We start from the raw sequence: 20622 nt of genomic DNA, 5'->3' as shown, positions 1-20622 counted from the left end.
ATAAGAATTTTCCTCGTTAGCTCTATTTCACTATTCTAGAGCCCGAGCAGGTCAATAGCATCGACCGAGTTAAAGCTATCGGTGCAACTGTCAGAGTTTTCCAAGTTGTTTGTTTTGCTTGTCGCATATCTTCAGAGAACTATTTTGTTTCGTTTTGCGCTCCTGATATTTTCCTTTGGGAAACGTTCCAGAAACGCTCAAATATATGCAAACATATACAACACATGAAGTTCGAGCTCGGTAAATTATTTCGATTTTTTGCGAAATTTTGCTCGGTGTGTTCGTGATAAAGAGTGTATCGACTTCTCGATTCGATTTGAAAAAGGGACCATTATCTTCATCCTGAATAAAGGCTTTCAACTTCCTGATGTTCTCGATTTTTTTATGTTGATCGGAACTTTTCCATTTGGATGTGCAGGATTAGCAGGAAGACTCAATTTTTCTAATTTGAATTGCAGAAGTCGAAAAGTCCTGTTGTTGGCGTCATGTATGTGATTTTTTTCCACCATCAGGACTTTGAAGTCTTTCGAGAGAGAAAACTGGTTGGAATGTGAAACCTTTCGGTCCTTTGGGGTTTGACGGCCACTTCTTCCCAACGAAATAGTTGTTTTCTCGTAGTGCAACGGCCACCAGGATTTGAAGGCACAATTTCCTTTGCCTCAACGATTTACACCTCAAATCTATCGTTCTTGGAAGCTAATTTAATGAGATCTGCTGTACGGTGTAGACTCGATCCAACTCATTAATCTTCTTCAGGACTACGAAGTCTCTGTCGCATGGCCGAAAAGAATGTCCTCTAATCGGGAGATATTTGTCAACGGATTCAAATTTACCCAGGGCGACCAAGCTGAACACATACTCACTTTTGTGTTATGTTTGTTTTGAGCTGCACATGAATCGGAAAATATGGTAAGGGGCTTAGAGTTTTCTAGATTCTTTGAGATATACTGCATCGAAAACAAGCACACTTCGTTTGGACCCTTGGAGCCATCCCCCTCGTGGTACACGAAGAATTTAGCACTATCATCCTTCAAATTGTGTATACCGGAAATTTTCACCGTAAACTGTCTCAAATAAAACGCATTCTGGACGGGAATACCAGGCACATGCAAGTTTTGCATATGATCCATGGCAATAACTGCAGCGCTGTTGCGAATTGTTTCGCAACGGTGTAGTGAGATACTTTTATGGGAAACGAGGAAATACGTTGTCTAACAAGGTCGTTTACCGTTCCCGGCTTGGAGTTTCCGGGAGATGACTTGTGTTGCGGCAAAACGACGACCGAAGACCCCTCACCCAACGTGAGCCAAAATATTTGAGCCAAAAATGTTACCCCTCATTGTAGTAGATTGATATTTACTAATTGGAAGAACCATTAAACCATTTTGAAAACTATATCGATTGAAAGCTGAGTTATAAATCGCTTATAAATTAAATCCCTCATAAATATATATCGTTGGCCACTAGTAAGGAGACTAAATTGTAAGTTGAAAATATGAATTATACAATGAAATTAATAAAATGAATTTTACAGCTTCAAGCTGACTCAAAATTAAAAAAAGGAGTTTGCTGAGAGAACTTTCCGAAAGGTGTCGCCAACAGTTTGCTTCTCAAATCGTTTGGAACCTTTAGAACTCTATTAGGTGTAATACCGTGGAGAATTTCAAATGCAGCTCGGGACATACTGACATTTTGAGTAATGTGGAAACATTGTACCTATAAGTCGTCTTCCGTCCAGGCTAATTCTATTTTGATGAAATTGTATCAGTTTGAGATCTATCAAGTTTTGCAAGTAGCAGTCCTGTTCATTTATATCTTCAAGCTTCGAAATTTCCGAAAATGCGCTCCTTGTCAATTTTCGGAATGTGGCTGCAACAGTTGCGGGTGCATCTAGATTATAAAATTGCTTATTTACGATTATCCTCATGAATTTTATCCAAGCAAACCTACTTGCAGTTACGATCCGTCCCCGCTTTTACGACTGGAACATCCTCTTCCTTCCCATTTTTGTATGCCATTCCTTTGACTCTTGCCATTTTTAATATCTTTCGCTGTATTCTGTTGTCCGTCGAACTTCACGTTTACGTTTCAGGGTCGCAATCCGAGTCGGAGGACATTTCGATTGAGTTGAGTTGCGCAAGCTTCTTATAACATCAGATGTAAACAATGAATGAGATTGTATACCTAGCCCAGCGCCGCCCGTGATGATAATTACGAACCTTGGACACCTTTACACGCGTTATATTCACAACGGACTTTTTTGCACAAACTAAAGAAAACTCGCGGTATTAGAAATTCATTTATTTTTACGCAGTGGGGAAAACGCGATCTTTTTTCCTTCCTAAGAACGAATTACAATTTCGCAAAAGCGAAGCCTATTATGCGTAACTAGCTATGATTAACAATTTCATCTAGAGAACTATGCTACACGAGGGGCGCTCGGACATAACGCAAACGAATATTTGCAACCCCAATTACTTAGAGGCGAATTAACTGCAAAGTTTAAAGCCTCTTAAAAACAAAGAACCAACCAACCAACCCCAATTTATGGGGATTTGCAGAACTAACTTTTTCTGAAATTTTGATAGTAGATGTAGGCACCCTTAAGGACTCAAAAACTGTCGAAAGGTCGATTTTCATAAAAGTGGGGTTTATGATGTTTCTCAAACAAACGATTTAAATGTAAATCAATATTTTCAAACCAGCAAATAATTTCAATGTACGTTTTATTTGTCTTCGTTTTTCGTTCAACAACTTCCAGCAATAATATAGTTCATTTTGTGAGAAACATAAAATAAACAAAACTAAAATCTAAAAAATGTTATAACTTCTCTTCGTGCTCATCTTCCAATCATGAAACAATAATTGAATCGTTTACCAAAAACTGGACTCATCGTGACTCTAGGCACAATAAAATATTTCTTTCTGATATCATCAACATGTCCAAGTTACCATTCAACACCGATTGAAGAAATCCAAAAGATTCCGCTGGCTCCGGTCCTGCAGAGAACAACCAAAAAAATGTTAACTCAATACATTGATTTCTTCTGAAGTTTAATCCGCACACTTACCATCTCCACCAGCTTTTTCCGTGCGCTGCTCGGCGTTGTTTTTACCATTTTCTTCTTGTCACTGATTCCGTCCCCACCCCCACCACTACTTCCATCGGCTGACGTTATTGCACTACTGTTGGGGACATTAGGACTGACCGTCTTCTCGTTCTCGTCGCTTGGTGGGGATTTTTTGAAGAAACTATTCAATGTTGTTTGATAATTGCGCTCATTGGTCCGCCCATTAGTGCTTCCACCAGTGATGGTAGTACATTGCTGGTTGGATGTTACCGTGGACGGCGAAGGAGAAAACATCGAAAAGAGTGGCTTCAGCTTCAGTGATGAAGGCGCCTGTTGCGTTTCAGTCTGTGCTTCTACGGATGATTTTAGAGGACTGTTCGGGCAGGTGTTCTCATCGTCACTGGGCAGGAACACAGGAACGCTCGACGGGTGAGATTTCATGTCCGGACATACTGAAAAGAGTATATCAGAAGATTAACCAAGGATCGATTGCAGGATTGAATTGTTTATTTGAGAAACCACTTCACTTCACTCTTTGTTTTCAAGAAGCTTTTACCTATTCACTTCCTTCCTTCCTTCCTTCCTTCCTTCCTTCCTTCCTTCCTTCCTTCCTTCCTTCCTTCCTTCCTTCCTTCCTTCCTTCCTTCCTTCCTTCCTTCCTTCCTTCCTTCCTTCCTTCCTTCCTTCCTTCCTTCCTTCCTTCCTTCCTTCCTTCCTTCCTTCCTTCCTTCCTTCCTTCCTTCCTTCCTTCCTTCCTTCCTTCCTTCCTTCCTTCCTTCCTTCCTTCCTTCCTTCCTTCCTTCCTGGGGCAACACTAAACATGACACTAGGTACTAGGTAGCCATTTTATTAGTTTTTATTATATTAAAGGTGTTAAAGAACGTGGAAGAACGGTGAGTGCTGGTGAAACACATATTTAACACTAGAACTACCAATGTTTGATATATACCTAGTTTTAAGGCACCCGTCAAATTGACGGATTTCTGATTAGTGCTTTTGTTGTATTTTTTTGACTTAGTTTATATTAATAAAAGAATGTTATTTGACAAAACCAACATTTAATAAAACACTTCATTAGTTTTTAATTAAAAAATAAACAAAAACGATTTATATTTACATTTATGTCTATGACAGAGGCACATATCTTACAAGAACATGTTATTCAGGATGAACACTTGCCACAAACGGATTTGTTGCATGTATAGCAAGTATACATCGCTCTGTTTTTTGACGTAGGACTACGTCTATCCGGAAGATATAGGGGGTGAAATGAAAAGCTAGGCACTGAACAAATAGGAAAAAATGCAAGATTTGGAACGCTTATAACTCGAGCATTTCTCAATAGATCGCAAAGGTTTTTGCATCAATTGATAGGAAATATATCTACGCATCTATTATAACGGATAATATTTCATTTTTCTTGAGATAAACAATTGAATAATTGTGAAATATCGAGCATTGTCCAAATGCACTATGTGCCCATTTTTGATTGGTCCATTTTGTGCTCCTCAAATCGTACCGACCAAAACGGGCAACCAGAGCAGCAGCGAAATACAATGAAGCACGATTGGAAAGGAAAAAGAAAAAAATGAACGAAACATTGGTCGCAGTCTCACACATGCGTAATTCTCGAGCCAGCCAGTCAGCTTAAAAATCCCCGCTCCGCTGCCGTAACGATCATTCTCATTCAAACCGTACACCACATCGGTTCGCATCACAACACATCAACAAACCAACCCAAGCAGCCATGTCTGGACATGGTAAAGGAGGAAAAGTGAAGGGAAAGGCAAAATCCCGCTCGAATCGTGTTGATCTGGAGTTCCCCGCAAGGGTAGCTAGGCCGAGCGCGTTAGTACCAGTGCACCAGTCCACCTAGTCGGCGTTATATAGTTTCGTCCGCCGAAGTGATCGAGTTAGCTGGCAAAGTTGCTCGCGACGATAAGAAAACCCGCATTCGGAACAGAACACATTCGGTTCAGTGGACATCAAGACAACAGGCAGTTGAAGCGAACGGCGAGTGGCAAACGCAATCGCAAAACGGCAGCAGGTATCAGAAGAAAAAAGTTTGTTCTTTATACAAACTGCGTTGGTGGCAAATCCAGAACAAGGCGGCATCGAGGGCATTCGAAATGGTTTTTTTTTCAAAACCACGAGTACTAAGTTGTCTAAATTGGAACCATTCCATAAAACAAGGCGCTTTTCAGGGCCATTAAACCTTCCAAAAAAGAGTTTAGGAAATACAGTTCAATGCTTTCTAAAACATTATCCAAATAATAATAAAACACAAATAGTTTTTTTCATCATTTGTTTGCCAGGATCTGATGAGTATGTGAATTTGGCAGTTGTTCTGAGCTTATTGATAGTTGGGGACTTTCCTGATTATTCAATCTTCACCAATTCTTAAATTGTTTCCAGATTGAAAGTACAGTAATTTACTATTAGTTCGACATTTAGCTAATTGGACGGACATGTAATGCGACTTATTTAGTTGGACATTTTTGTAAACATAGAGATCCAAATTATGACCCCACATTGAAAGTCGCCACTGTACCACTGTCATCGCAAATGTTCAATTACAGGTTAAAATCGCCTCCAATGCGACACTGAGTGGCGCTTCGGCACGTCGCATTGAATGTAATTTACTGTACAACATGTCACAAAGCTGGATGGGAAGAAATTTTCCAACTGTGAAAGCTGTGGCGAGTGGCAACAAATCGCTAAACAGGAGGGTTTAGCCAAACAAGATGGGGATATCGAGGGAAAACAAAACAATAAACTCTTTAGATTGATGATAATTTTGTGATCCTGAAAAGGACCCTTTTTAGCCTGCATGTAAATCCAACGAGCGAACAAATCGTAATGAATGTATTTTTTTGCCATCGCTCCCTTTTAACGCTCATTCGTTCGTCTCGTTGGACTCGCCTCTCTGGCTGAGTCTGCCGTTTTGGTTCTATCCTGGGAGTGTGTACCGCTAGAGTATAAAACACGCGGACCCCAAAAAAATATCTTATTTTCTTTCAAACCGTAAACCCGTGTGGTTGTACGGCATCGGCATCGTGGACGTAACAAAGGAGGACAAGTTAAGGGAAAGGCAAAGTCTCACTCGAACCGTGCAGGTCTCCAGTTCCCTGTTGGTCGTATTCACTGATTGCTCCGCAAGGGTAACTAGGCCGAACGGATTGGTGCCGGAGCACCAGTATACCTAACAGCGATTATAGAGTTTCGGCCGTCGGAGTGCTCGAGTTGGCTTGCAAAGCTGCTCACGACAATCAGAAAACACGCATCAAGAACAGAGCAGCTTCGGTTCGGCGCTCATCAAGGCAACAATTAGTTTCAGTGAGTGGCAAAGTGTTTCTCCGGCACGTCGCATTAAATTGTAATTTACTGAACAACATGTCACAAGCTGGATGGGAAGAAATTTTCCAACTGTGAAAGCTGTGGCGAGTGGCAAACGCAATAGCTAAACAGGAAGGTTTAACCGAACAAGATGGGAATATCGAGTGATAACAAGAACATAACACCAAAGGTTCTTTTCAGAACCATCAACATATTCATAAAGAGTAAACAGTAAACTAATCCATTTTTCAGGTAGATAGGTAGGTATTCACGTAGGAGAAGAAAATAAAACAATATATTTAAAATATATATTTAACAAAAGCTGTCCCCTTTGTATAGTCCTACGTCACTCCGGTTATGTCCCCGACATTACCCACCCGTCTTTTTTTTTTGACATATACTGCAGAAATCTGCATCCTGCCTTTGTATGAAAAAGTTGCTCGTTTATTGTTATATTTTGAGCAGGTTTGTAACAAGCTTGGCTGTTCTCAATGAATGATTTCCACGTTACAGAAATCAAAAATTTATCAGTTTGAAATCGAGCATTCCGTTCGCTTTTTTTTGTCGAAACTAATGAATCTCATGATTTCTGAAAATCGATTTCTGCACATCGTTTCGTGGAAAAAAGAAGGTCTTCATTTTTTGGACCACAAATTCATGTTTTTCACTTCGTAGGCTCCTGGAGCATATAAAATGACTATGAAAGCGTATAGTTCATCGATATCAATATTCCAGTCCTTCTGTAGAATTGTTCTGACCTGTAGCTCAGTGCAAGCTTTTATGTGTAGAAACGCACTACTAACATCACCAAGCATAATGTTTCGATTCGCATAACTAGTTGGGCCCGAGGTATCCTTGAATATAGCATGTGATGGCATTCTACCAACGCAATCATTTCTAATTCTACCCATTCTGTACCGTCAATAGCAATTTCCTTCTGCGGTTTATTTTCGGTATCTGCTTCGCTATCCGATTCAGTATCTGTATATACTCTCGCACTTTCTCTGCGCTTTTGAGAAATCTGATCTTCACTTTGATATTCATCTTCTTCTCTTTTTTCTATTTTTCTATATAGTATATATGTGGGACCAGGGTGGACATTCTTTTAGCCGCATCCTAAAATTTCAATAAAAGAAAATTTGTGCGGCAAATTTCGAGTCCAATCGGTAGCTAATATTTAGTATGCCCACCTCCATTTCGGATCACTTTGAAAACTCGATTTGGCATCGAGTCAGACAACTTTCAAAGTGTTGCCATATTGATTATAGTCCAACACTCCTGATTTACTGCCTTGAGACTGGAAATGTCAAATTGTCATCCGTTTGCATAGACCATCTCGATTCTCCATAGGTTCTCTATGGGATTGCAATCGACTGCCAGCAGCTCATTCAAGAAGCGGAATGTCCTTCTCGGCAAGCCATGCCTTCGATTGCTTGGAAACGTGGATATGGCCAATCAAAACGTCCTCCAGTAATTGAAGATACTTTTCGGAGCTAATTCGGGTTAAAATGAAACAAATGAGAAGCTTGCTGTGATAGGAAACGGCTTCCCACACTGTCAAACTTCCGCCTCCAAAGTTTCGCTTCGATCTCACGACATGCCGTTGACTTAAATTGTTCGCCGGAAAATACAACATTTCTCCATTCTAGTTTCCGTTCCATGTATTTCCGGGCAAAAATGAGATGGTTCTGCTTATGGGTGGCGGTCAGTTTCGGCTTCCCTTGAGGTTACTTCCACATGATGTTTGGTGACTCATTCAACATGCGCGCTATGTATGTATGAGCAGGACATCGTTTCCTGGTTGCTTCGTATCCTTTAAGACGCGTAGTAACTTTGGTGTTCCCATTTGTTGATCGTTATATCCCATATTTCTGGCACTATTTAAAGAAATTCCGTACCACTTTCTCAAATAGACCAATTTTTGTTACGATCGAGCGATTAGAAAACTTTTGTTCACTGAATATCTTTATTATTTTCCGCCCCTCTTCCGTCAATAGAATACCTTTCGCCATTCCTTTAAATTCTACGTAAATCACTAATCTGACCAACTTCTTACGTTGCACATCTAATATTTATCTTGTAAATTGAACATTTCCAAGTATTTTTTCAAAAAACACAGATAAAGGCTTGGTGATTATGCGAAAACTCGATTTTTATGCCCCGCGGCTAAACGTATGTCTCGGGAAAAAAACGTCGTTTGAATGTTTATATCCACCGATGCCGCCTTATGTGTGTGTGATTGTGACGCAGTGACTTAAATATACTATCACTACAGCAAATAAGTATCCCGATAATAAAAACATTCCTACTTGTTTTGTAAGTGTTGCAAGTTTTTTTTTCAAGTGCGGCTAAACGAATGTCTATCACTGTATAAGCAAACAAATTAAATAAAACGAATGCGTAGTCATTAGCGGTCGTGTCTTGGATACAAAGCTCCTATATTTTTTCTGATATTTTGATAGTCAATGTAGGTGCCCTCAAGGACTCAAAAACTGCCAGTCAATTTTGATAAAAATGGCGTTTATGTGGTTTCACAAAAAATAAATAATTCAATTGCTTTACAAACCTTTCTCCGTTGGCAATTGTGTGTCCGATATGGCAGTAGCTGGTTCGACAGATTTCTTCGCACTAGATTTTAGCCCCAGTGGTTTCAGTTTAAACCGTTTCGAGAAACTTTTGCTGGCAGACGTCTTAGTTCGAATGATGTCCAAACCCGAGCAATCGGTTAGTGTCTCTGTGTCGGATCGTATAGCTTCCTTGACCGACTGAAGCCCAGCGAACGATCTGCGACGCTGTTTTTTGTTCAACTTCATGCGATAGTTGAAGTCGAAGACAGCCGTCGATGAGGCCGTTGAAGCGCCATCATCAATCTCAGAAGTTAGGGTTCTGATTTGCTCCTCGCTCAATTTCTCCAGCATCACGATAAGCCTAGCATTCAACAGTTTGTCTATGCCATCGTCCGAGAGTGGAATTTTCTTCAATAATCTTTCCAGACGAATTTCTTCCCGATCTAGTGAAGACAGCGACGAGTTTGAGGAAGATTCTAGCCTAGATTTTGCTTTAGATTTCTTTTTTCGATGCACCACATCCGAATCGCTGGATTCGCTAGGTAACACAGATCTTCTGTGGCACGATTTACGTTTCTTGTTAGCAACAATCATAGAATCTACGCTGGAGTCTGACGAGTCGATACATCGCTTCTTGCGTTTGGAGCCAGCTGGAACCGAAATTTCCGAAGAATCGCTGTCGGAAGAATCTGTGTTAATTGACCGATTTCTTCTGAATGCGCGCATCCGTACAGAACTCGAACTCGCGCCACTGCTGCTGTTGCTGCTACCCGGACTATGAATACCCGATTCATACCCTTAAAGATGAACAATTTGGGTTACGTAACAATAAACTCAATCAATACAATAAGATCCATACTTGCACCGTTCAATCCGCACCGACTATCATCATCGGACGGCGAAGAGCAAGCGTCAAGTTTTGCCCTTTCCTCCGCCTCTAGAGCCAACACGGCGGCCAGCGTTTCTTGGCCAACTATCGGACGGCACAACGTACAAACGTAATTTTTCGAAGGTTCTTCCATACAAAGATCATGTCGACAGGTTGACCCACAAGTGGTACACAGTCTCAAGTCCCATTTGGCGTTGTCGTAGTCGCGTCCAAAACGACAAAGACAGGGATCCGCATCACATTCTGCGGGCCGTTCAAGTTGTTCCCCAAATGCATTCGGTTCAAGTTCCCAGGCTGCATCCCTGTAATTCAGCAGGAAAAATAGATCAGCAAAATTGTACAATTACAACCTTCAAAGAAACATTTATAAAAATACTATCCATTCATTTTTACGCAATCTTCGATGCTACCTACTTTTCGGGCACATAAACCCCCATCAATTGCATCGCTCGACTGAATTCATCCTTGCTGTTGCACAGAGGACATTTGAAAAAATAACCCGCCGACTGCGCAAACTGTGCCACGCAGCGCCGATGGAACCAACCATTCTGGCAGCAGGGCGCACGAACCGACTCCAGCTTTCTGTACGGTCCCAAAACATCGTAGCAGATACTACAAACATCCGACGCATCATGCGGAACCGCGTCCTCCAACTCGACATGCTTATCACACCACGATTGGAAGGTATCGGCAAAATGAGACAAACACCCATTTCGAATCCCACACATTGTGTGGAACGTTCGGAAACATTTTTTCGCACAGCAGGAAATATTAGCGTAGCGTTCTTTGCAGACATAACACTTCTGATTCCGGATGCGGGCCTCCTCGTTGCGGATGTCTTTCTGTAGGAAACCACAAATACCCGTCTCATCGGTTTCCCCATTCTGCACCAAGTTCGATGTTAGCAGCTAAAACAAAACTCGCTCAGCATTCCAGGGGGTATACTAAAAAAAATTCCAATCAACTCACCAAACAGTAATAGTGCACCCGAATGCGCCACTTACTGTAAAATTTACCAAGAATCAGCTCATCATCTTCATCACTTTTACAAATGAAGCAACAAGAAGCGGAAAAGGACACCTTTGATTTGTTCATTTTGCAGCGCGTTCCTCTCCACAATGAACCAAAATCGTTCACCAAGCACTTAACAGTGGTATCCTTTTAAAATCCACAAAAATAACAACAAATCCAGCCAGCAAGCGCTGAGAATGACTACATCGTCTGCAAAAGCCACCAAGCACTATTTGTGGCGGTTAAACGATGGCGGCAAAATTTTTCTGACAATTTCAGGGACCAAAGAAAAAAATTTCAACCGACAGCATAACATTGACAGTTCGTAGAAAAACACACAGTATTATGCTGTGAGATGCAATGGTTGCACGGAGAAAAATTGAAGAGTGAAGGAATAGTATGAATATGTTTTCGGATTTTATTACGATGAGACAAATCCGGGAAATTCAGATATTCTGATCGACTGAAAACAAATCATATGTTAGGGAATAAAATGCATACATATCATTTCCTGCAATGATAAAGATCGCTGATCTCGAGTCGACCGCAAGCAATCGGGTTTCTAACTTATTAATCATAGAATTAAGAGAAATAATTATACACAGTCACTGAAACTCGAATCCGTACACCACCATGCAGATCTCTTCACCACTTTCTTCTTCTACTTTATTGGCACAAACGTTTCTGGTGGAACTTCGCCGTCTCAACGTAATATTATTTGCATCATTTTTATTAGTACAGTATCGTCTCAATTATATCACTGGGCGTTTTTATCACGTCTCGTTCATATCACTCTCGATTTTATCACTGAAAACGTTTTGTTATATCACGTTTTTTGAAGCAAAAGAAATAATGTACAAATTTTAATAAGTCGTTGAGTAATTTTGAAAACCGCTCGGATGATTCTGAGCAACTTTGTCTTTGATTGTTTGGAATGAGATGACGGCCTGTGTCGTTTCTCAAGATTGATTCGTGTAAGAATCAGTGGTACAGTATTTTGTTTCGTCAATAGTTCCATAGGTTCCATTCGACGATGGCCGGTGATACATTTTTGTGACAGCTTTTGCGAATTGAAGTTTGTTTTTTTTATTCCCTTGGAACGACAAATAGGCGAGATAAAAAATCCTCCGGAACGTGGATTGAATCGATGGTATGTTTAAATAAACGTGAGCTTTGCCGATATCCAACTTGAATATTGAAGGAAGTGACCACTTCCACGTCAAGACTTACGTGACCAGAGCACGATAACGTTTTAAAGAAACTAAAATAATGATTCACTTGCAAACTAAAAAATTTGTACGTAACGAACACCTGCCTCGTTCTAGTATAGTAGTGCCTTAATTTTTGAAAGAGAATGTCATCAGATTTATCACTTCCAGTGTACTACCGAGGTTCTGCTGTTGCTTGGATAAACGGCGAACTATTTTATGAATGGTTCAAAAATTGATCTGTTCCGAAAATTTGTCAGTTTTCAACAAAAAACTACAACCCAAAATCGTTTTATTAATATGATGGATAACTGCACTGCGCACCATTGAGGGGATTGAATTTTCTCTGATAATAGATGATTATGAGCTTTTTCTATAAATGCCGAATGCAGTATCTATTGCTGAACCAATGGACCAGGTAATAATTCGAAGTATAAAACTAATCTACTGAGAAAAAATATAATGAGGGGCTTAAAAAACGTTGAAAGATGTATTATTTTGGATTTATTTTTTGACGTTGGACTGCGTCTTTCATTTCTATACCGGAATGTAAAATCAAAGTTTCGAATACGAAAGCGTTACGCTGGAGACCGAGATTTCGAGCGTTAATAGCTCCTAAACAACTGAACGAAATGGTATGATAAACACTTCATTCGAAAGATAAAATGTCTACGCTTTATATACTTGTTACTTTTTGATCCAAAAACTTGTTTCACTAGTCTTAAAATTGCTTTCAAAACAGGCTATTGACATCACCAATCGGTATATAAGCGAGCGCCTCTCGAAAGTCCACTCAGTTATAATTGAACAGCGATTGAAGCATGTTGACGCTGTTGTGGTGAAGCTAACTTCGTTCATCATAAAAGCGCTGATAAACGATGTCACCAAGAGCCTGTTTGTGCACCTTAGGCCTCCCCATCAGTAGAATATTTTCGTATCCAATACTGGATGCGTGCTCAACGGAAAATGTTTCGCATCAGCAGGAGAAAGGAAGGCATCCAAGAGAGTATCAGTATCGAAAATTGTTTTCACTTAAGCATCGGAGCAGCCGCCACATACACATACACGCGCGCAACTCTTTTCGTTTGATGGTTATCGAGCAATCGAGAAGAATCCGGGAAGATGTCATCGTTGCTGCGAAATAATCTACCAGTTCCCCTTGGAATTGAAAATTACATTCAAGCGAAAGAGTTTATTTTAATGTTTTCTATTCATATAAAAATGCGACCTAATACATTTTGTTTTGTGATTTTTTCTGAAGATTCTGAAGATTATTCTTCCCCATCAGTAGAATATTTTCGAACCCAATACTGGATGCGTGCGCAACAAAAAATGTTTCACATCAGCAGGAGAAGAGAAGGCGTCCAAGAGAGTACCAGTATCGAAAATTGGTTCCACTTAAGCATCGGAGTAGCCGCCACACACACATACATGCGCGGAACTTTTTTCGTTTGATGGTTATCGAGCAATCGAGAAGAATCCGGAAAGATGTCATCGTTGCTGCAAAATAATCTACCAACTCCCCTTGGAATTGAAAATTACATTCAAGCGAAAGAGTTTGTTTGTTTTGTTTGTTGTTGTTGTTGAGCATAATGTTTTCTATTCATATAATAATGCGATCAAATGAATTTCGTTTTGTGATTTTCCAATCAAGTGCAATTAACAGGAAAGCAATTGAAGATTATTTTTCAACATCAGTAGAATATTTTCGTATCCTATATTGGATGCATAAAACCTTGTGCCTCCAACGTAACGCTCTCGTTTTCGAAGTCCCCTAAATATTCATTTATTCATTCATTCAAAATGGATTTAGATTCAACTTCAAACAAATGATCACTAAATCAATGATAGTCCTACGTCAACCTTGCGGTTATACCTCAGATATAATCCACTTCCTTCCTGCGTCTTAGCACCATGTTTTATCAACCCCAATCACCAAAACTTGAAATTGAATAGTTGTGGTGCGGTCAATAAATACTCTGTCAAATTTGTTTTTGTTTTATACTCTCGAGACTCGAGACTCTTGTACCGGAACTCGAAGAAGAAAGAATGTGTCATACGTTATCAAGAGGGGAAATGGGGGGGGGGATTTGGACCCACTAAGCAAATCGCCTAATATTTCCAAACCAATAGAAAATTGAAAATAGTCACTGAGTCACTGAGCTACACTTGTTTTCTCTCACTCAGTAATGTTTAACCATTATATCAAGCTTCATCGGAAAAATCATACTTATGTTTATGTAAAGTAATTCACGATAATATTACAATCAGTAACAGTGTTCTGGGATCGATACCAGGTGTCTTGGCCAGATTCCACACCAGAAAAAAATCCATTGAGACCTTTTCAAATTCTGCATGGATCTTTTCACTGTTGTTCAAGCATCTTCAAACACTTTCGATGCTTGGTCAAAGAAAACCCGTTCTCGATGGCCTGGGTTGCTCTTTCAAGCTCTCCCTTCTTCCAACGTTGTCTGCCCATCCTATTTTTGTAATACAGCGGCATCTGGAATCAATTAGACCAAAGAATAGCTTCAAACCTGTAGGACCAATTCACCCCACAGAAAGGTGTCCATGTCACCCACACAACATGCAAAAAATAAAATGCAATTTATTGCATTTATTGTTATCAAACTTACAGTTTCGCTACATCAAATTGTTTCTCTTCTGTAGTCGAACAGAACTTTACTGCATAATACACGAACAGTTTGTTTAATCAGCGCAAAAACCTCAAAACCACGGTCGGAAAACTCACATTTTTTGACAATCCAAGTGCTTGTTGTGTTCATGCTAGCGTTTCCTTCCACCTGTCGATTTTTACCAAAGTTTTTTTTACGTTAACGTTTTTTTTTACGGTTTAACAATAAAAGGGGATGACATTATAAAAAACCAAGTTGAGCCGTACTTTTTTAGATAAAAGGGTGGTCCAAATCACCCCACCTGGTATGTCCAAATCCCCCCAACTTACCCTATAGAGAATGGACAATTGGGATGGATGGAAAATATTGCTTGGAGTAAGATGAAGAAGTAAGTACATGCATATAGATATCAACTGGAAATAACAACTCTGAAATATTTGATCGAATAACATCAGCAAAAGACAACAAGAAAAGCTTTGCAGCAATAATCTCGATACGTTATGTTGCATTGTGTAATAATATATTGTACTAGCTAACCCGGCAAACTTCGTCCCGCCCATTTACTTGATTAATTCTCGAGTAATGCAGAAATTTGTGTTTTATTTGTATGGCAGCCACCCCTAAGAGAGGGGGGAGGGGTATCTAACCACCATAGAAACATTCATTGCACCCTAAAGTTTCCATATGCCTAATTTGGTTTAATTTGCTTGATTAATTCTCGGGTAATGCAAAAATTTGTGTTTCATTTGTACGGCAGCCCCCTCTAAGAGAGGGGGAAGGAGTATCTTAACACCATAGAAACATTTATTGCATCCTAAAACCTCCACATGCCAAATTTGGTTTCATTTGCTTGATTAATTCTCGAGTAATGCAGAAATTTGTGTTTCATTTGTATGGCAGCCCCCCCTTTGAGTGGGGGAAGGACTGTCTAACCATCATAGAAACATTTATTGCACCCTAAAACTTTCACATGCCAACTTTGGTTTCGTTTGATTGATTAATTTCCGAGTAATGCAAAAAATTGTGTTTCATTTGTATGGCAGCCCCCTCTAAGAGAGGGGGAAGGAGTATCTTATCACCATAGAAACATTTATTGCATCCTAAAACCTCCACATACCAAATTTGGTTTCATTTGCTTGATTAATTCTCGAGTAATGCAGAAATTTGTGTTTCATTTGTATGGCAGCCCCCCATTTGAGTGGGGGAAGGACTGTCTAACCATCATAGAAACATTTATTGCACCCTAAAACTTTCACATGCCAACTTTGGTTTCGTTTGCTTGGTTAATTTCCGAGTAATGCAGAAAATTGGGGTTTCATTTGTATGGCAGCCCCCCCTTAGAGAGGGGGGAGGGGTCTCAAAATATCACGAAAACCTTCCCCAGCCCCAAAAACCCCTACATACCAATTTTCATGTAGATCGGTTCAGTAGTTTCCGAGTCTATAAGAATAAGACAGACAGACAGACATCACTCCATTTTTATATATATAGATTACAGCTTATGTGATAAACAATGTAATAAATGTTTTTCTATATATTTTCCATGTTACATGGAAAAAAATGTTTGAATTATACATATTTGCGATAAAACACAGATTTTTATACAAAAAACCTGTTTCGAATATATCACGTTTCCATTATATCACGCGAAAATTATTTTTGAGGGTGCTATAATCGAGACATTACTGTACTCAGTTGAGATTTACATGCCAAATAATACGCCTTGAAAGTATTCTAAGTCGGAAGTCGAATGAAATTTATTTGACGAAAAATTTCCCGGCCAGAACGGGGAATCGAACCCGGAAACCCGGTGTGACATATGTTGTCTTTAATTCAGAGAATGAATTTCAATCTCACAGCCACAATTATTCGATGGATATCAACTCTTTTCTTTCCTTGTTGGCAATCTCCCTTTTCTACTCACTCTTTATATTCAACACAACACAATGAGAGAATACATCTCTCAGGGTGTGTTCCTAACATTGTAATACAAACACAAAGTTCGATATTCTCCTTAACTTGTTCAGTTCCATCTTGATCGAAGCTCAGGACAGATGAACTACTAATAAATATATTGTCTGAGTAACACATTTTGAACAATATTGTGAAACACCATAATTTGTTATTATTTGTTCAATTATTTATTTATTGAGTTTTAATTAATCTGACATATGTCGTCTCAATAAATAAAAATCTACTAAGTATTCTACATATACTAAATATTAAATAATAAATATAAATATAAATATTAAATATTATATATCACCAGCTAAGCAGTTATAAAATTTACGACCTAGCTATTCTATTTTTAAAGCGGCTGGATGTCTCGCTGAAATTAAAAAGATCCTCCGCGACAGTTCGTATCATTGACGAGAACGGTTCGTTGTATTCAAACAAGGTACGATGAAATTTGTTCTGCAGCAAAGAATTCTGTCGAAGAGGTCGTTGAGTAGCACGAAAGTCCGCTAATGAAAGTAGCCGAGGAGAATCAAATTGACCAGCTTCGATGCGAAAACCGCCTGTTGTATTCTGCGTCTTCTTTCAAGGGTGTTCAGATTTAAAATCTCTGCATCGATCCGACTAGGCAGGAAGATTCAATGGATCACGTCAAGGTAGATGACGCATGGCCAACCGGATAAATCTTCGTTGTACACGCTCTATCCTCAAAGACCAAAAAATACATTTGGAGTCCAGACAACGGAGGCAGTCTCGCGAATTGCCCGTACAGGTGCACAACATACGGACTTCAAGCAGAATGGGTCAATAAAATCTTCGATACAAATCCGAACTGTCTGTTTATCTTAGCAATGATTGAGGCGTAATGAGCGTGACGGTGTGACGCTAACCACTCGACCACGAGAGCACTACTTTAAAAAGTCTAAAACAAGCTTTCAAAACATTTTATTTATATAATGATATATCACATCATTTTAACTCTTTGAGGTTGTTTTTCTGCTCTCAGCCACCACAGCAACAAACCATGCTAATCTTATATCTTACCCAACCAAGTATCAGTTCATGCTTTTCCTAAACGAAGCTTGATGTCTAGTGAATCTATTCACGAATCAATACGGTGCTCCAATGAGTAATAGATAACGGTACTCAGTATCAAACAAAGTAGTCACCCACACAAGACAACACACAATGCGTTGAATGCATAGATATGTGGGCCAAAAATCACAACAGCAGAATTTAGCCATTGCAACACATTGGTGTGATGGAAAAGATTGTTCATAAGTATCGGAACTGCTATTTGCATAAATGTCTCATGTTATTTGAATAGTCGCAAAAATATCTCAAGCGACAAAATCTTTTGACGTGGGACTACGTCTAACCGGAATATATGGGGGGTAAAATGAAAACATAAACACTGAACATGCAGGAAAAAATGCAAGATTTCGAATGCTTATAACTCGAACATTTTCTACTGAATCGGAAAGATGTTTGCATCAATTGATGGGGAATATTTCTACGCATCTATCGCAATTAGTAAAGTGTTATTTTCCATTAGGTAAATAATTGAATAACTGTAAAATGTTAAGCGTTATCTAAACGCCCTTACTGCCTCGTTTTGATTGGCCCGCTTTACGGTTTCCCCAACACAGACTTCAAAACCAAGCAGCCTTGGGGAAATCGGAATTTCAAATACATCACATCAAAATACATTGTTAAGTTATATATATATATTTCACACAAAAAAAATTAAAAAATGTTATTTTTCATAATCTTGCATGTATCGCTGCTTTTTCAAGGAAAAATACTTCCGACCAGTACAACACCCATGCCCAAATTTAATACGACCTCAAAGGGTTAAAGCTAAAACCTTCAGCTATTGTAATATTTGACGCACATAAGTTTAACTTGATGCGTGTAGATTGGGGTGCCAATGAATGTATGGGAAAAAATCGATCCTAAAAATTCAAAAAGTTACCCTATACAAAATGTTCACCACCTCGAAAAAACACCCTATGCCGAATTTCAGCTCAATCGGACTTAGGGGAGAGTGGCGCAAAGCGGTCAAAGTTTCAGTTTTATGAAAATCGAAAAATCACCCAAGGGGAGAGAAAGGAAACCTGGGTTCCGAAAAAAAAATTGTTGGTGCCAAATGTCTTAAAATTGCAGGAAACGTCGAGATCTAGTATCATCTCGAAAAAAAAATTTTGTCAAAAACCGGCATTCTGGTTTTTTCGGAGTACGAAACGAAAAGTACGGTTTTGGGTGACAATCAAAAAAGTTATCTCGATTTTTCATTCGGAACTTGCTACGAAATGTTGATTTGCACTATAATATACCCTATACAAAATATTAGCTCATTCTGACTTCATTTACTGGTGTCGCAGAGGTTAAAATTTGTTTTTTTTTTGAAAACCGAAAAATCACCGGATATTACACACCAAGATAACAAAACTTCGTAAAAAGTTCCAGAAGTTGAAGCTTTAACATAAAGAATATACCATTATCTAAACACAATGTTTCGAAAGCTTGTTCCTAACTTTCAAAAGTAGTGGAAAAAGATCTGCATTATGGGGTACGAATTCGAGTTTAAATCACTGTATAGTAACAAAAATATAGTTAAGAATATGGCTCCTTTAGACCTATATACCTGAGTCAGTAAAATAAACGGATTATGAAGAAAAGTAAAGATCGCTGTGAGTGATACTAACACTTTGCGGTCGGAATAAATGTTCCTTGAAAGAGATCTTTTTTTCTTTCCATTATAACAATAATTTGCTTATGTCGAGTACCGTTACCTCTTGTTCACAGAAATTTCGTATACATTCGTGAAAAAGTTCACTAGACATTAAAATTCCTTTAGAAAAATGTAATAACATCATTGAACAAAGTACTTGGTAAGATTCCTTGCTGTGTGACTGAGAGCAGACAAACGACCGCAAAAGGTTCAATATCGCCTACCCTATGGTTTCCAGATTCGAAAAGAGAGGAAGATAATCTTAGTTGGTAAATGACTGGACTAAGCGTACCATCGGTACTTCGCGTACCTGCAGGCATAAAATAGACCCCATTCGTGGTCCTTAGCTTCCTCTCCAATAACTCCTATCCCTACCTCCCCGTGGTACCGGCTGGGGTACGAGTAACCATAGTGAAGATCGGGTAACCAACCCCGGTGGGATCTTGGTCGTATGCTGACAGGGAAGGGGGCCTATCCGAGCGTCTGTTCACCATGGAGGTGCGGCTCAAAACAGCGTCTGATCCCCATGTTAGGGGCGGCTGATCACTGTCTTCGTGCCAGCGGGGACTCTAAAAAGAGCTGTGCACGACGGTCCTCCGGCGAGACAGGGGGTTGGTGCAGGCCCTGCAAGCCATCCGTAAAAATAAAACGCACAGGAAAATTCACAAAGAAATTCGAGACAGGACAATCGGACTAGATCTACGCAAAGAACACGGACTAGAGATTGGAAACTCGGAACATGGAACTGCAAGTCTCTCAATTTTCTTGCGAGTACCCGAATTCTTTCGGAAATATTGAGAGCCCGCAATTTCAACATCGTAGCGCTGCAGGAGGTGTGCTGGAAAGGTTCGATGGTACGATCGTTCCATGGTGGATATACCATCTATCAGAGCTGCGGCAACACACACGAGCTGGGTACAGCTTTCATCGTGATGGGGGAGATGCGAAAACGGGTGATTGGTTGGTGGCCGATCAATGAAAGAATGTGCAGATTGAGGATGAGAGGCCACTTCTTCAATATCAGCATTATCAACGTCCACAGCCCCCATCTAGCTAGCACCGATGACGATAAAGAAGAATTCTACGCGCAGCTAGAGCGTGAATACGATCGCTGCCCAAAACACGACATCAAAATCGTCATCGGTGATTTGAACGCTCAGGTCGGCCAGGAGGAGGAATTCAGACCGGTAATCCATCAGCGAACCAACGAAAAC

At 39.7% G+C, this 20622-nt stretch overlaps 1 protein-coding gene across 1 annotated transcript; it reads right to left on the bottom strand.

Moving 5' to 3' along the window:
* Nucleotides 1–2709: 2709 nt before the first annotated feature.
* LOC129777588 (dentin sialophosphoprotein-like) lies at nt 2710–11142 on the bottom strand. The gene is made up of 6 exons (XM_055783955.1): nt 10833–11142; nt 10278–10771; nt 9834–10165; nt 8974–9771; nt 3072–3523; nt 2710–3000 (listed from the first exon to the last, which is right to left on the bottom strand). The coding sequence occupies exons 1-6, from the start codon at nt 10956–10958 to the stop codon at nt 2956–2958; spliced, it is 2247 nt and encodes a 748-aa protein (XP_055639930.1). The 5' UTR covers nt 10959–11142; the 3' UTR covers nt 2710–2955.
* Nucleotides 11143–20622: the final 9480 nt, after the last annotated feature.

This window comes from Toxorhynchites rutilus, chromosome 3, assembly GCF_029784135.1.
Source record: "Toxorhynchites rutilus septentrionalis strain SRP chromosome 3, ASM2978413v1, whole genome shotgun sequence".
In the NCBI taxonomy this organism is placed as follows: Eukaryota; Metazoa; Arthropoda; class Insecta; order Diptera; family Culicidae; genus Toxorhynchites; species Toxorhynchites rutilus.
This window is presented reverse-complemented; position numbering and strand designations above follow the sequence as displayed.

Excerpts from the sequence above, each read along its gene's own strand:
- LOC129777588 (XM_055783955.1), bottom strand. The coding sequence starts at position 10,958 with ATGAACAAATCAAAGGTGTCCTTTTCCGCTTCTTGTTGCTTCATTTGT. Across the intron at positions 10,772-10,832 it reads GGGTGCACTATTACTGTTTG|CTGCTAACATCGAACTTGGT; the intron begins GTGAGTTGATTG and ends GTTTTGTTTTAG. Across the intron at positions 10,166-10,277 it reads GGGGTTTATGTGCCCGAAAA|GGATGCAGCCTGGGAACTTG; the intron begins GTAGGTAGCATC and ends GCTGAATTACAG.